General features: G+C 44.8%; 1 protein-coding gene across 2 annotated transcripts; it reads right to left on the bottom strand.

The window, feature by feature from the left end:
* Positions 1–375: 375 nt before the first annotated feature.
* On the bottom strand, positions 376–17,120 carry CCR7 (C-C motif chemokine receptor 7). Of its 2 annotated transcripts, none has more exons than XM_080978353.1 (3): positions 16,782–17,120; positions 10,984–11,033; positions 376–2,575 (listed from the first exon to the last, which is right to left on the bottom strand). In XM_080978353.1, exons 1-3 carry the CDS (start codon positions 16,843–16,845, stop codon positions 1,499–1,501), a joined length of 1,191 nt encoding a protein of 396 aa, XP_080834479.1. In that variant the 5' UTR covers positions 16,846–17,120; the 3' UTR covers positions 376–1,498. The 2 variants fall into 2 exon arrangements, with proteins under 2 accessions (XP_080834479.1, XP_080834480.1); XM_080978354.1 differs by lacking the exon at positions 16,782–17,120 and adding an exon at positions 12,348–12,508.
* Positions 17,121–17,517: the final 397 nt, after the last annotated feature.

Below are 17,517 nucleotides of genomic sequence, written 5' to 3'. Positions count from 1 at the left end.
AAGATCTCATAAGCTGCATCCCACAGTAACTCAGAGCAGGGCTTTAAGTGCGGCTGCCCCTGTTCTATGGAAGTCTTCCTGGCGCCCAGGGACAGGTGGCCAATAACTGCATTTCCTGGAAACAATTAAAGACATTCCCCCCCCCGTTCCAACAGGCTTTCCCCAGCTGGACCAATGTGGGTTTTCCATGAGCTTGTCAGGCTTCCGGTCATGTTTTAAATGTACCTTTTGCGGTTTTAACTGCTTTGAATTCTCTTATATGCAAATTGCCAAGAGGCAGTGGTTTAGAAGGCAATAATAATAGTAAGAGAAGAGAAGTTCCAAGGGCAGCACTTGATTCCTCTTGAAGGGAGAGATAATCAGAGGCTTATGGTGTGTCTGTTAATATTTTGAGTTTATTTATAAATGTACAAGTTGAACATAGGTGGAGGCACAGCTTAACCCTCTTACAAGCAGCAAATGCTACGGTCCCACATCAGACTGCTAGAGAGGCAGCCCTCAAAATAGTACTTTCCTGAGTTCAAAGATCTCTTCTGAGTCCCAGTCACTAACCGCAGCTTCTCTCCCCAACACAAATCTTCCATAACTTGAGGGAATAGGGAAGGTTTGCTGCATCACCCAATCTCTCCTGGGTTTCTCCTATTTAGAACATATTCTTGTCTCAAGAGGCCGTCTTCTAACATTTGGCTCCTGCTGAGAGACCATTTCCTGAACATCACGAGCTATTAACATTCCTCTGACAAGTCTGAGACTCTGGACAGGTATTGCATTAAGGCAAACCCCCAGGGATTACTGTGTTCACAGCAATCTGCTAGAAAACACATGATAATATTCAGTAAGAGTAGATTAAATGGGCCCCTGAGCAGCTGCAGACTGTGTTTACCTCACCACAGAGAAATGACAGAGAGTCCCACAGACAAAGCTAGGGAGGGGCCCGTTGACCAAGTCCTGTGTGAGAAGGCAGTGGGCTTCACACAGGTACCTGGCCACTGTGAGAACAGTAATGCTGGACTAGATAGATAGGCCTTTGGCCTGATCCAACACAACTTTGCTTACATTCATTTAGGCCAGGGTTTCCCAAACTTGTGACTACAGCTGTTTTTGGACTACAACTCCCATCATCCCTAGCTAGCAGGACCAGTGGTCAGGGGGTGATGGGTATTGTAGAAACCCACATTTCTACAGGTGGAAACCCACATTTGGGAAACCCTGATTTAGGCTCACTCTTCTAGTTCATAGGAAGAGTTTTGTCCCCGCCATCAGCTCACTTCCTTGAGATCCGTGAGCAACTTTTCTGCAGTCCACATCTCTTTATACAACAGTCTGAATTATGTGAGTTGATCTGTGGAGGAGGGGGGCGGTACGTTGGGCCCTTCAGGCAACTTGGAAACCTACCCACCGGGTGAGATTCAAAGGTCCCAAGTGTCAATCTCTCATGCTGGCCAATGGAAAAGGCTGCTGTTGTGACACCAAGTTGACTGGCGGTCCATGGGGCCTTTCAGGGGTAGAAAGTGGTGGTGGTGTCAGTTTCCGTGGCAATGGAGCACCTTGTGTTATCCCGGTACGTTGACCACTGCCAGAGCTGCGCTTGGCTGATGCAGCCCAGGTTCTTGAGGAGCCGGAGCAGGTCATTGCGGAACTTGACACCTATGAAGGCGTACAGGAAGGGGTTGAGGCAGCAGCGGAAGCACGCCAGGCCGTACGTCACGTCATTGGCCACATCCATGCGCTTGATGACTTCGCATTCGCCATTGGTGTGGTTGAAGGCCGAGATGGTCTCAGCTAGCACGACGCCATTGTAGGGCAGCTGGAAGAGGACAAAGACCACCATCACAGCAATGAGGACCTTGATCGCCCGGTTCTTCTCGAAGCTCCGGGCTTGGAACAAGGTCCTGATGATGACACAGTAGCAGAACGTCATCACTAGGAGAGGCATCAGGAAGCCAAAGAGCATCTGGCAAATCCTGATGCCGGTGCTGAAGGCCAGCAAGTTGTATGCTAGGATGCTGCAGCGTGGCTTCTGTTGGTCAGACTCATAGATGCCCCTGTGGACCAGCTCAGGGATGGCGAGGACGAAAGCTAGGATCCAAATGGAGAGGCAGGTGACCTTGCTGGCGAAAACTCTCTGGGACCGAAGGCGGTGGGCTGAGGGGGCCTGGACAATGGCGAAATACCTGTCGATGCTGATGGAGAGCAGCAGCAACATTCCGCTAAAGAAGCTCATCTGGCAGATGCAATGGATGGCTTTGCAACCAAACTCCTTAAAGACCCAATACTTTGCTGCGCTGAAGGCCCAGAAGGGGAGAGTCAGCAGGAAGAGGATGTCCGCTATGGCGAGGTTGAGGAGGTAGATATCTGTCATCGTCTTGAGCCTCTTGAAGTAGATGTACGTCACCATGACCAGGCAGTTGCCTGCCAGCCCCACAAAACACACAAGGGAATATACAACGGGTAAGAAAACTGCACGGAATCGCCGGATCTCATCCTTCTTGCAGATGTCTGCATACGCATCGTAGTCAATCGTGAAGTTGCTATTGTAGTCGTATTCAGCTGTCACAGTCTGGCTCATGCACAGCTAGGAGGCAGATAAAAGAATCAGTTACAACTTACATACTGGAGGGGATAACATCTCTGCAGCATTTGCCAAGTGAACCCCCCCAAAAAAACAACAACCCAGGAAGCAATCTTCAGATCAGGGGGCACATTCATTGAGGAATTATATCCAGGTATAATTGTTTGATTTGCAGTTTAACTATCATGGCTTCTCAAAAGGATCTAGTGGTCTTAGTAGATCACAAGTAGGTCAATTGTGTGATGCAGCAGCAACAAAAATGCTAATAATATTCTAGGCTGCATCAACAGAAGTATAGTGTCCTGGTCAAGGGAAGTAATAGTACCGCTCTATTCTGCCTTGGTCAGACCGCACTTGCAGTACTGTGTCCAATTCTAGGTGCTACAATTTAAGAAGCTGGAATGTGTGCAGAGGAGGGTGACCAAGATGACCAAGGGACTGGAAACCAAGCCTTATGAGGAATGGTTGAGGCAGCTGGGTATGTTTAGTCTGGAAAAGAGGAGACTGGGAGGAGATATGATAGCCATCTCCAAATATCTAAAGGGCTATCACATGGGGGATAGAGCAAGGTTGTTTTCTCCTGCTCTGGAGGGTAGGACTCGAACCAATGGCTTCAAGTTACAAGAAAGGAGATTTCGACTAAGCACCAGAAATAACTTTCTGACAGTATGACCTGTTCGACAGTGGAACAGTTTCCCTCAGGAGATTGTGGACTCTCCTTCCTGGGAAGTTTTTAAGCAGAGGTTGGATGGCCATCTGTCATGGATACTTTAGTTGAGATTCCTGCATTGTTGGGGGTTGGACTAGATGTCCCTTGGGGTACCTTCCAACTCTACAATTCTATGATCCTATGAAGGTGTCCTGGAGGTCATTGCTAGATGAGGGTGCTCTCAGAGCTATCTAGCCACACACACAGACTACAGTTCCAAGGATTTCCTGGGATGAGTGGATGCCCACTTTTAAGTCTCTAGGTTCCACATTAGATGAGCAGCCATTCACACGATTAGTAACTGCATTAAAGGCAGTTTAGAAAGCAAATAGGGATGGGGACGGGGGACCATGAGCTCAGGGGTTCTCCAGATTGGGGAGGGAGGTGTCACAGAGATTGGAGGGTTCATGCCCCAATGCCATCATAGCTAGCCATTCACAGCCAAGAGTTTGATTAATCCTCTTTGTAAAGCCACCCAAGTTGGAAAGGTTCAAATGTGCACCAATGGAAGCTTTTCTTCCAATGCAAGTTGCCAGTGTGCTACTTAAAATAAGCGAGATGGACTGAAACACTCAGCAATGAGGACAGCCGTTGCCCTGCTGACTATCTGCGATGTAGATAAAAAAATACAGGACTGAGATTGGAGCAAATAAGAGCTACTCTCTCTGTTGCTCATCCCTGCAGCCCCAAGTGGAAAGAGTATTAGAGAAGAGGGTAAATTGTGTGGTCTCAAGAAGAACACTCCGCAGGGGCACTGGTGTGTGTGTGTGTGTGTGTGTGTGTGTGTGTGTTGGGAGAACAGAAGTGGGTTCTGTGTTTTGGGGGCAGGCTTATAAGACATCTGTTTGGCTTCCTGTGCACACTTCCTTTCAAATTTCAGCACTTGGTCCCAATCCAGATTTGGTTTGAAGGGCAAAAGGGTTAAAACGCCCCTGCTCCCCATCAGCTTCCCAGTATGAGCCCCACCATAGTGGCTAATTATTTAACAGACCTGCTGTGTAAGGACTGAAGACGTGAATAACGTCACACCCGGTTTGACCTTCAGGTCCCTTTCTCTCTGATTGACACTGTAGCACAGTGGTTCTCCATCAGCTAAGTACTGCAGACCCCCTTGTTTTGCAAAAGCCAAGCTACATGGACCCCCTATTTTTGAAAACTATGATATCTCTCTAGTAGTTTTTGTTGTGCAAATGGCACCACAGATCCCCTGGGTGGGTTACGCCGACTCCCTGGAGTCTGTGAGCCACCAGCTGGGAACCACTTCCGTAGAACCATTTTTTCTCCCACCCACCAAGACAGGATGACTTCTACGTAAAGGGAATTTTCAGTATGTGACGTTTGAAAGCATTTTTATTTTGCAGAAAATGCCTGCCACCTAACAGGCATATGCTTACAGAAACTAAGCTTTCCAGGAATTGTATAGCCAAGCAAAAATTACATTGCCAGAAAAAGAGGAAATGTATTGCCTAGAAATGCACTGTTGACACAGACGTGCAAACAAAATGCACAGGCTAATTTATATTTATAGATGCAAATGCAGAAATAACTATTGCTGTGTTCATATAGATGTGCATGTCTCTCCATAGAGCAACTCACTCTGACGTAGCTACCTGCACTGTGCCAGCTCAGTTTGCTGCCCTGGTGCTCCCAGGTGATGGGCAATGCTGGGGGCCCCTCCTGCACTCGCCTCTTAAAGTTTTTTTTTACCTTTAAATTTGACTTTGTCTGGGCACCTTCTCCAATAAAATCATAGAATCGTAGAGTTGGAAGGGACCCTGAGGGTCATCTAGTCCAACCCCCTGCAATTCAGGAATCTCAGCTAAAGCACCTCTGCTTTAAAAACCTCCAATGAATGAATGAATGGGCAAGAGTATTGTTGGCCCAGAAATGGAAGGAAGAAGAAATACCAACGAAAGAAGAATGGCAGACGAAATTAATGGACTACGCAGAATTGGACAAAATGACAGGAAGGATTCGAAACCTTCGGGACCAGAGATTCACAGAAGATTGGAAGAAATATACGAATTATTTGAAGAGCAACTGTAATAAATAAATTACGCTAGTAGGACTACAAGAAGTTTTGTAAGGAGGAATATATGAAATATTGCAAAGAAGAGAAAGAAGAGAGATATTAGTTATGATATTTTCATGTAATAGTGAAAGTAAGAAATGTAAATTAAGTGGGAAAGATTGGAAAATTTTCAGATGTGATTGATGGAAGTCAAAAAAATTGAATAAGATATAAAAGTATGCTTAATAATTGTTGAAAATGATATGTTAAAAAACTAATAAAAATATTTAAAACAAAACAAAACAAAAAAACCTCCAATGAATGAGAGTCCACCACCTCCCGAGGAAGACTGTTCCACGGTCGAATAGAGAATTGTCCTCAGTAAAAAGAGGCACATGGGGATCACTAAAATGAGTTTATGGCAGGGTTATCGACTTCTGGGGAGGGGGGGAAACAACTGATGCAAATCAATGGGGAGAAACAACAACTCTATCTTTAGGGAATGCGTGCCATTTTCAGATGGAACAACAATTCATGACAGTGGTTAAAGTTTTGAAAATTGCCACATTTGGGCCTGTGAGATACCAAGGAGGAAATTCTGATTAGGACATGTGAGCGTTGCCTTATGAAGGGTCACGTGCGACTGGTTCATTCCTTTTTGAGGATGTCGTCATAGGCAGAAGAGGTTCTCTTTTTCAAACTTGGAGTTTCTGACCCCACATAAGGACAATGTGATGTGCAGTACTTACACCAAAGTTTCCCAACGAAATAAAATAAAAATGAAGGATGCTTCCTTAGCTACTGGCACAGTTAACTGAGATAGAGCAGAATCCTATAGCTGCCTACTTTTGAATTCAACAGGACCTGCTCCCAGGCAGTAGCTGGGCCACGGTTGTGTCTTAGGACCTGAGCTAGAAACCATGTAATTCCTGGTTCAGATCTTATCCCTATCATGAGCTCAGCAGGTGTGGGTGTTAAATGAGCCACTCTTTCTCAGTTCTTTATCTGCAGTATACAGATAATAACATTGATCTCCTGCCAAGGGCTGTTGTGTAGAGATTACAGTATTGATAATGTGGGCAAAACACCTTAAAACACTCAGAAAATGCTACATACACGCTAAACATCATTACAAAAGATGTTCTGGGGATGGTGGTAGAAATATTTCAAAAACAAAGGTGTGTCTGCACCAGCTGTTTCACTCACAATAAAAAGCTAACGCCAAAGGTAGTGCATGGAATTCCCCTTTCAAAGGTTGATGGACTCCAGCTCCCATCATCCTTGCTGGTTGGGGCTGATGGGAGTTGGAGTCCAACCCCATCTGGAGGGCACCCCTTCCAATACAGTGGTACCTCGGGTTACACACGCTTCAGGTTACATACACTTCAGGTTACACACTCCACTAACCCAGAAATAGTGCTTCAGGTTAAGCACTTTGCTTCAGGATAAGAACAGAAATCGGGCTCCGGCAGCGCAGCAGCAGCAGGAGGCCCCATTAGCTAAAGTGGTGCTTCAGGTTAAGAACAGTTTCAGGTTAAGTACGGACCTCCGGAACGAATTAAGTACTTAACCTGAGGTACCACTGTATTCCTGGTTTATGTGATCTATACCTGGTCTTGGACAGCAGTCCAGATTAGGGTCCCATTGCTGGGTTTTGCCCTGAGAAAAGTACCTGTTTCATGGAACAAATATTTTCTCCACTACATTCCTCATGCTGCTTAACCGACACCACTAGGGACATGATCCTGCTGGCGAAGTTCAGAATGAGAAGATTGTGCGTGAATAAATCTAACGGAGAAGAGGCATCAGAACCGCCATTGCAAGTGATGTGGTCTGGAGTGCCTATCTGTGAATATATTTACGGGTGGGAAAGTGTATATATTCACTCATTTACTTATTTATATTTCACCTTTCCTCCAAGAAGCTCAAGGTAGCATACATGGGGATGATACCCTGGGCGACCAGGGTTCAAATCCCCACTCAGCCACATGAAGCCCACTAGGGCAACCCAGTCAGATGGGTGGGGTACAAAAAATAAAAGTATTGTTGTTGTCATGATCATCTTGGGCCAGTTGCAATCTCTTAGCCTACCTCACAGGGTTGCTGTGAGGATAAAATGGTGTGGAGGAAAAGTGAGATAGAAATGCAAGAATAAATTAAGAAAGCAAGCTGAGAATGCTTGGGGAATTCAAGTTATGCGAATTGAACTGCCCTGATTCTCACTTCCTAGACCTAGGTGTGGATTGTTGTTGTTGTTGTTTAGTCATTTAGTCGTGTCCGACTCTTCGTGACCCCATGGACCAGAGCACGCCAGGCACTCCTGTCATCCACTGCCTCCCGCAGTTTGGTCAAACTCATGCTGGTAGCTTCGAGAACACTGTCCAACCACCTCGTCCTCTGTCGTCCCCTTCTCCTTGTGCCCTCCATCTTTCCCAACATCAGGGTCTTTTCCAGGGAGTCTTCTCTTCTCATGAGGTGGCCAAAGTATTGGAGCCTCAGCTTCAGGATCTGTCCTTCCAGTGAGCACTCATTTCCGTAAGAATGGATAGGTTTGTTCTTCTTGCAGTCCAAGGGACTCTCAAGAGTCTCCTCCAGCACCATAATTCAAAAGCAATCAGCCTTCTTTATGGTCCAGCTCTCACTTCCATACATCACTACTGGGAAAACCATAGCTTTTACTATACGGAACTTTGTTGGCAAGGTGATGTCTCTACTTTTTAAAGGTGTGGATTAGGGCTTCATTATCCTTTGGATTTTGCATTGCTTGGGATTTTGTGATGCAATTCATGGTATTAAGGGAGGGGGAACCAACTCCCCAAAAGCATGTGTATTTCTGACTAAAATACCTCAAGAAAGGTGTACCGTGAGATAAAATATGTATCAGCTAGGTACTTCATCATAAAGCAGTATTTCAATACAAATTTTAGCGCAGATTAATGTGGGGAAATGGTGGGAAAGACTTAGGAATGAACATATGCAAAATTGACATGAACCCAAACCAAAAATCCACCCATCCCTTGGCGCACCAATCTTTGGCAGCAGAGAAGTAACCATAAGGAAGGTCATTATGAGTTCTGTCATCATGCTAAACCATAATTAGCACAAGCCATGGTCTGTTCATGCACTTCAAACCATGGTTTCTGATTCAGGTTAGCTGGCCTCTGACAAACTATGGTTTATCAGCTCAGACATCACACCAAACCATAGCTAAGTGTCCACCATCCCTTTGGTTAACTTTGACATGATGTCGGCACTCTTAAGATAACAGGTTTTAAAAGCCTGTTTTGTGGTCAAAAGCTTTCCCTCCACTCAGAAAAGGGTATTCCAAATCCCTCTGCCACTTGTGGGTGACCACAGCATGTGATCTGTGATTCATGTCTTTACAGTCCCTTACTATGTCACATGGGAAGCTGCTGTGTGTTTCCCTGACATTTGCACTGGAAATTCCAGACAGTGAAAACAACACATTGGGGCTGCCCATTTTCAAACGTAGAAGGAGCATGATATTCCAGGACTGAGTCTGAGCAGTGCAGGATTTACGTATAAGCTAAACAAGCTATAGCTTAGGGCCTCACTCTCTTGGGGGCCCCCAAAAAAATTTAAAGAAAAAAACAAACCTGGATGTACATTTCCAAAATATAAGATAAAAAAGAAATAAAATAAAACCTACATAAAGTAAGTAATGGGCCCCGCCTGCTAGCCTGCTCCCTAAAATATCACTGGTTTGCTCATTTCTATATATAGGGTGCCTACATTCTGCATGGACTGGTTGCGCGTCAACATGTGCAGATGGCTTTAGATACAGCAGTACCTCAGGTTAAGAACTTAATTTGTTATGGAGGTCTGTTCCTAACCTAAAACTGTTCTTAACCTGAAGTACCACTTTAGCTAATGGGGCCTCCTGCTGCTGCCGCGCAATTTCTGTTCTCATCCTGAGGTAAAGTTCTTAACACGAGGTGCTATTTCTGGGTTAGCGGAGTCTAACCTGAAGCATCTGTAACCTGAAGCGTCTGTAACTCGAGGTACCATTGTACCTATTAGGTCCATAAATTACCATATAGCATATATTCAACACAAAAAACAGTGACAATTTGTTGTTGACAAAGGACAGCTGGACATCTAAAGGGCCCCATTACCTTCAGTAGCTTAGGGCCTCAGCAAACCTAAATCTGGCCCTGTGTCTGCAACATGGTTTGGTTTCAGATAGGGGTAGGGAGGATGGAGATGGAGAAGGAACAGGGTCAATGGGAAGCAGGGGTGGAGAAAGGGACAGGAACTGCTGGGGACTTTGCTGGTGTGTTTTGTTGCAAAAATAGTAAGGAGAGGCAGAGCAAAAGAGAGGGGAATGGGATCTGTAGTGAATGAGGGAGGGAGAAGGGGCATGTACTGCACACATGGCGGGTGTGAGGAGTGGCAGAGGTGCAGAGAGAAAGAACCACAGTGGGTTGGGAGGCGAACTGGCCACACAAAGTTTAAAAGGGAAAACACACCGAGCTCTGAGGCCTGCAAGAAAACCTTGCGGTGGGCTTGTGAGCGAGGGCTCCTACCACATCCTGTGGGTGGACCTGCAGAAGGAGCATCGCCCAAAGAGAAAGGAAGGAGAGGCAGCCCACCACCAAACACCTCCACCCTCTCCCTTGAATGTGTGTGTGTGTGCAAGAGAGAGAGAGTGAGAGCCTCATGAAAGTGAGAATGAGGGAAAAGAGGAGCTCCAGAGTCAACCTCAGTTCACAACTTAGCAACACGCCTTTCTTCAGAGGTGGGAATAAAATGCGCCTTGAGATGGTTGCCCAGGAGGATGGGAAAAGCTGCCCCTTTTCCATTCCCCATTTTTCCAATCTAAACTTCAGTTCTCTACATTTTGGCAATCTTAATAATAATAATAATAATAATAATAATAATAATAATGTATTTATTTATACCCCACCCATCTGGCTGAGTTGCCCCAGCCACTCTAGGCAGCTTCCAACTCATATAAATAATAATAATAAAATGTCAAACATTAATAGTAACAATCTGATCCGATATTTAAAAAATCACAATAACTTTAAAAATAAACAACTTATATCCAATAAAGCGATATTCAATAATCCATTGGAATTCAATAGTAAGCAGTAAAATTTAACATCAGCAAATCGTAATTAAACAGTTTACACTTATCAATTACAATAAACAATTACTAATCTATAACCAATAAAAATAGTCCTCATGAAAATTCACCAGCGTTTTAGCTCAGATTTCTCCTAATGAGCACATTCTTGGGTATGCGGTTTTGCTAACTTTTGCTAAAATCATTCATCTCTGTAGGTTATGTTTTAGTAATGTATGCACCCACCTGCACACTTGACTTGAGTATATGCATTTTTGTACGCATTGCTTGGCCAGAGAACGGTTTGGCAAGATTCTGAGAAGTGTGGATTTCAAAGGATGGCTGTGGTCTGGTGCATGCGTCTCTGCAGAGCATGCGGTCCAGCTAGGCTCGCCTTTAAATGTAAGCCGAATCAAATTTCTATTGCCCAGTGGCCATTTGTCAAGCACCCTGAACCTTTAATCCTTCCCATTGCCCAACTTCTTCCCTTTACTGACATGGGAAGGTGGAGCAAGGGAACATGCAACAGACTCTGTATCAAATGACTTCACCCCACAGCAGCAGTGCTCAAGGGACACCGGCCATTTGGGTCAGCTCCTTACCTGGAAAAGGAGAGGCAAGTTCAAAACGATGACCGCTCTCAGCTTTTTATCTAGAGGAGGGAAACACAATGTACACAGTGACACAGAAAACGGCTGGGACGACACAGAGGAGGACATGAAGAGAAGGCAGCCCTGCAAATTTAAGTGAAATATCATGGTCTTTCAGCAAAGTTGTTCATGCCCACTCTGAAATGCTTATAGAAAAGGCTGCAACGAGGACAGATCATGCGCTAGCTGTGATAAACAGGGCTGTGATTTGGGATTTATTTTCGTAGAGGGGAGGAGGTGGTTTCTAAGGTTCAAAAGTGGTTTCACTGGATGGCTGTTTCGAAGGGGGAGTTGTAGACGATGGCTGCACCACCACTCCAGGCAAATTATATTGCTGGCAGGTGTGCCCCCGTCATAGCTGCTGCTTCCCCCAACCCCTGCTCCCCCTCCGCCTCAAGGATGGCAGTTGCAAGGCCAGAGTTGGCCCTAGGGTAGCAGTTGCTGACACCTATCCTATGGTCGCCAAAGCTTGTGACCATAAGACAGGAGGTTTGGAAGTCCAAAACTGCGCTTTGCATTGTGCCCAGAGGACTACAAAAAGCAGCTTTCCAAGCAAGCATGAGCTCTGCTTCATCTTATCTAAAGCAGTTTGCCCAGTTCATTCCTTATTCCCCCCTTTGTGATTTATATTATTATTATTATTATTATTTACAACAGAAAACAGAACTGACATCATTCAAACCAATGTTGCTGGGGAAAAACACATATATGTTTATTTTTCCTATCAAAGTGGCATCTCATTCAGAAGTATGTGCCATTGAGCATGCACAGAAAGCCTCACTTATCACTGAGTGTGTAGGTCCTTAGAGATTAGGGGCTTCCTGTTCAGAAAAGATAGTCTGAGCCTCTATACCCCCTGGCTTTAGAAATGAGAGCGGGGTGGAGTTTATCACTTTTAACAGAAGAGGTTTTTAACATGAATAAATCAAAACACCACATTGTGGTCCTTTCCTCTGTCTTGTAATTTGAAATTTGGGCTTCTTTTAACAGCTGTCCTGGGAGCCAAGGCAAGGCAGTAAGTAGCACATTGTGTTCATTGAAACACACACCTTCCAAGGAAGGAGAGATGGCAGGGCTTTTAAACCTGACCCCCCCTCCACTTGGAAGCCCTTGCCCCCATTCCCAGATGGGTGTCTGAGCACAAGGCTGCCATCGTTTAATGGCAAGCCAATTCTACTCTGCACATGCCCAGAAACACACTGCCATTGTGATTGTTCCCAAGTAGCCTTGGAGCTAGAAACAGGTTCAGAAGCTAGCTTCTGACTCAATTTGAACCCTGAAGTTGAGGTTGAGAGAGAGAGAGAAAGAGGACTTACCTCTGTCCATGGCCTTTTGCTAACTTGCCACGAAACCAGACAATGACAGCTAGTGAAAGGGAGCTTAGAATGATGCTATGAGAAGAGCAATTTATAGGAACTTCCTTTCTTTTTTTTTCTTTTTGGCTCAGCCCTCATACCCTTGCAAGGACGGAGCACATGATGCGTTGCGCTCAGAGGCTGAGATTTTACTTGCTGTTCCTTCTCCTGCCTGGAGCACAGCCTCACTGCGGGGGCCCTTGATAGCCTCAGGTGCTTCCTGCTGCCCTGAGAGAATGCAGATGGCCCAAGTGATAAGGAGATCTTTGCCCTTTTCGAGAAGAACAACCTGCAGAATGAATTGTTACTAGTCATCCTCTGGCAAAGGGTGAAAAATGGCTTTCTCTGTGGTCTCCGAGGAACAGGTGTCATATATATTTATATTCTTACGAGCCCCCGCTTTTCACCCAGGAAGGCCCACAAAGCACGCAAGGACCACCAGAGGAGGGGAAGCACCCCCTGCAATAAGTAACTTGCCTCTGTCCCCAAACAGAGTTTTCTTTCTTCCAGGAACCAAACATTGGACAAAAAGGCACGCTGCCCACATCTGTGCCCCTCTATCTATTTTTCCTGGTGCTGCCGCAAAGTGACTTCCAGAAGATGAATAAAGCAATACCAAAAAACAAACGAAACAACAACAAACGAGATCAAAGACAAACCCAGGGCACATGAAAACACCATCCTGCACCATCTAGGTCAGGTTTATGCCTCATAAGGATGAGCAAATCTGTTCGAACTTTACCGAGATCTGTTAGGAGACTCCTATTCCCTTCACAGAATTACAATTCCCAGCATTCCCTCTGATTGTTAAGCCACTTTAGAAATCGTAGCTCGGGGCAGGGGAGGAAACTAGGTGCCTCCCCGCGACTCTCAGTGTTAAGTTGTGGGTGAACATATCAGACAACACAGCGATTCTTCAAACAGCTCTTGTTTATTCACAGGCCAGAAAAGAACTGCACTGAAGGGTTTAGCCAGCCTGCTTATACAGTGGTACCTCCGGTTACATACGCTTCAGGTTACATACGCTTCAGGTTACAGACTCCGCTAACCCAGAAATAGTGCTTCAGGTTAAGAACTTTGCTTCAGGATGAGAACAGAAATCGTGCTCAGGTGGCGCAGTGGCAGCAGGAGGCCCCATTAGCTAAAGTGGTGCTTCAGGTTAAGGACAGTTTCAGGTTAAGAACGGACCTCCGGAACGAATTAAGTACTTAACCCGAGGTACCACTGTATAGAGCTCCACTACAACACAACTGTAACAACTTTCTGTAACTATCCAATCACTGAACGTCACTTTCAATCCCTTATTTGCATATGTGGACCTGAGTGAAAACTATCTACAGTATCCCCCTGCTGACCCAGGGTGAGAACTTCAGTACATAACACTCAGCATCCCTTAACAAACTACAGCTCCCAGGATTCTTTGGGGGAAGTTGTACATTTAACCAACATAGTTAAAGCAGCAGAAGTATAAGAAGCAAGGCCAGTACAAGAAAAGCAACTCAGGTAACATATCAAAGGCTTCGGGAACTGGAAATGTTTTTGCCTGGATTAAAAAAGGTCTCAAGTAGGGATTTATTGTGGCATTGTATGCACTGTGCCTTGCAGTTATTTTTTAAAATCATAGTTTAATAATTATTGTAATTGTTGAGTGTGAATTTCTATTTCATTATCATTTGATGATCTTTTGAGAGTTAATTTTATTTCTGTTATAAGAAGGTCTCAGATACAGAATAAATGTTCATAAATGTACAAGGCAAACACATGCATAAGTATATGTCAGAGACGTGGCTGAATCGAAAGCCTGGGAAGTGTCTGACTCTGGAGATGAAGGAATGCCAATACAGAGGGAGCCAGAGTCTGACTCTGGAGACAAGGGATTGCTGCCACAGACAGAGCAGGAGTGGGTTAGTTCAGCCCCCCTTCATCAAGAGTTCCCAGACTCAGATAGAGCAGCAGACTTGGAAAGATCACAAGCAGAGTGGGGGAGGAGATAGACGGCATTGAGGGGGTTGCTATGCAACCAGGAGGGAGGCAGCATTTAGAGGGCTCTGCGTTTGAGAGCGGGGGGTGGAGTCCACCCACCTTCTTCCCAAAGCAGAAGAGTTGAAAGGGTTAAAAGAGAGGAAGGACTGGACTTTGACACCCTTCATGCTGCAAAAGGGGCAGAGACTCAGAGTGACCAACTCATAGATAAGAGTGGCAGGCCCAAAACCACTCTCTGGATGTTAATTGTAAATAAACGTACCATAAAACTGCCAGAGACTCATTAATTCTTATCGAAGCTTGCTTGCCTGCCTGAGATCATTACAGTACATAAACCACGTGTCTGAAATAGCACAGGAGAGCAATCCTGAAGCCATTTTGACTCTCCCAAATTGACCTCAAATATTTCTCTGCAAGGAGGAAGGAAACGGGAAAAGCTTTACAATTGTATTTGGACTGTAGGGGCTTACATTTCCCTGCAAAAACAGTCTGGCAGGTATATGTTAAGCTGAGCAAACTATCAATATGTGTAAGAGATTCAGGAACTAAAGTATTTACCATCTCAAAGGAATGGCCAGGCTACCCAGGAAATGCAATCAAGTAAGGCATTATCAGGTATCCTGGCAGACAGGAGAGAAGCAACACTCAGAATTCTGCTGGAGACCGCCTCCTTCTGTGATGTTTTGGGCAGGGGCGTAGGAAAGGGGGGGTGGAGGGGCCAGGCTTCCCCAGGTGCCATCATGGAGGGGGGTGACAAATTATCAAGGAACAATTACGGCCCTACTAGGGCGGTTCATTAAAAACCTTTTTTTGAAAATGCCTGCTGCAAAGGTCTTATCTTACTACACTAGGGATTATATAGCTATATATGAAATTTCATGCATATCAGTTAATATCTTGGCCTTCCTCCACGAAAATAGCTGTTTACTTGGCCGTTTTCCTATGTCGTGAAGGCTGAAATTTCCCCAAGGCTGGATTATTTACTTCTGTGTGCTTGTGTATCTGTGTCTCCCTTGTATCTATTAGGGACTATTCTCTCGCCTTTCCATTGATAACTATGCTAATGATTACTTTTAATTTTAGAGAAAGTGTTTAATTTAAAAAGGATCTGTACTATAGAATAACAGTGGTAACAATACAATGAAGACAAGTAAATATTTTGAAGAGGGTGGTCCCAGAGCCCTAGTGCCACCATCTCAAAGAGGATAAAATGGGCGGACTTTGGTACTCTTTTGTCCTCCCCTCCCCCAATGTCTTTCTCTCTATCTGAGCTGGCTCCCTGCCTGTTACTGTTACATGCAGGGAAACCCGTGTGGGGTCCCTCTCTGTGTAAAGTCTTCAAGCTGTCCCTGCGCACGCCTGACAAATCTGTCCCATTGTCAAAATTTATCTTTCCCCCCACCTCCAGTCTCCGTTGTTCTGAGTCCTGGCTGAGGGGAAAAACAGAAGATGGATGGTCATCGGTCAGGGATGGTCTAGTTGAGATTCCTGCATTGCCCCAGGGGTTTGGCTAGATGACCCTCAGGGGTCCCTTCCAACTCTACAATTCTCTGGTGCAGAGTTTTAGGTACAACTTGGATGCAAGGGGTGCATAGGATTGCAGCCCATCTTATGCACTGTCGGCTCGGGAATAAGTCCCACTGATCATGATGAGACTAGATTGCTGCTGTGCAGTCCTGTTTTTTAAATAAATGTTTTCCTTTTCAGATAATACAGAGCATGGTGAAGTCATAATAAAGAAAACCGTCCCCTTCAGTAGTTTCAAGCACTACTACAGGTTCCACATAATATCTGTACTGCATTGTTGACTGTGACAGCACCTGCACTTTGGAACTCCACGCCTATTACAACAAAGCACATGCCTTTGCTAGACTCTTTTCGGGCACCTGCTAAAAGCATTCTTCTTTAGGCAAGCACACCTAGATGCTTAGGAAGTTGAAGTGATTTTAATCTTAATATTTTAGCTTTTGTATGTTTTAAAGCAGGATTGTTAATTTTTCTTGATTTTACTGCTGTGGTGTTTTCTTGTTTTTTGTTTTGGTAAACCACTTTGCAGGTTTTTAAAAATAAATTTTATTAAATAAATAAACAATAAATATAAATAAAACAACACAAGCCAAAACACAATCCACCCTGTAGATTTAAGTATCTGTCCATAGTTGCCTACTTGTTATCAGAGGCCCAGAATCCATATTCCTTTGTAAGAAAATATGAAATAATGTAAAACCATTTTTGCAGGCAAAAATAAAAATTAGAAAAAATCAATTGTGTGTGTGGGGGGGTGACAAGAAATTTTCTGTACCGGGTACCACCTGACCTTCCCACGCCTCTGGTTTTTGGGGGTGGTATAGGGTGGGCAATTTCAAAACTATTTATAGGGGCTTGCACACCATTTTTCTGGGTCTCTCTTACCTCCTTGCAAAGAGGGGAGGGAACTCTGTTGCAACAGAAAAATAAAGATCTGCCTTGCCTCCATCCGTTCATCTTTGACCGATCATGGACTTAGGGGACTCGGTCCCTTGGGGAGTTGGGCAGCAAAAGCCAAACCCCCAATTTTTTCTATAACATTCCCTCAAGGGATTCTGGGCCCTGTAGTTTACCCCTCACAGAGTTACTATTCCCAGCAACCCTTCACAAACCACAGCCACCAGAAGTCTTTGAATTTGTTTCAAAGCTATGACGTGTTCACCATCAACACTTTCAGAGTCTCACCTGGTTTATATGAAAAGGAGAAAGAGGGCTTAAGTTTCATCAACATGCTGATGACTCGTTGTTATGTACTGAGTTGAATAGGATCCAAACTGTAGCAGTCTGATTGGTCCTAGAACAATAGGATCCAAAAGGCAGCAGTCTGATTGGTCCTAGAACAATAGGATTCAGAATGCAGCAGTCTGATTGGTCCTAGAACAATGCAGCAGTATGATTGGTTGGCAGGAACCACCCAATCCTGCTCCAGATAGAAGTGAATCCACAACCTGATTGGCTTACAGTAGAATTCCAGAATTAGCCAATCATGTGCAGCCCATTGTGTAAATAATGTATATAAAGCAGATACTGTGAGGGGACATTTATTCATTCCTCCTCACCACTATGAGCTGAATAAAGAGCATGTAATCACTTTGCGACTCTGAGTATATTTCACTGGCGA

The sequence above is a fragment of the Podarcis pityusensis genome, assembly GCF_964106645.2.
Source record: "Podarcis pityusensis genome assembly, chromosome: 13".
In the NCBI taxonomy this organism is placed as follows: Eukaryota; Metazoa; Chordata; class Lepidosauria; order Squamata; family Lacertidae; genus Podarcis; species Podarcis pityusensis.
This window is presented reverse-complemented; position numbering and strand designations above follow the sequence as displayed.

Coding starts and splice junctions, on each gene's coding strand:
- CCR7 (XM_080978353.1), bottom strand. CDS start 16,845: ATGGAGGCAAGGCAGATCTTTATTTTTCTGTTGCAACAGAGTTCCCTC. Junction 11,034..16,781: donor CCTCCCCTCTTTGCAAGGAG/GTAAGAGAGACC, acceptor TCCCTCCTCTAG/ATAAAAAGCTGAGAGCGGTC. Junction 2,576..10,983: donor ACTTGCCTCTCCTTTTCCAG/GTAAGGAGCTGA, acceptor TCTGCCTCCTAG/CTGTGCATGAGCCAGACTGT.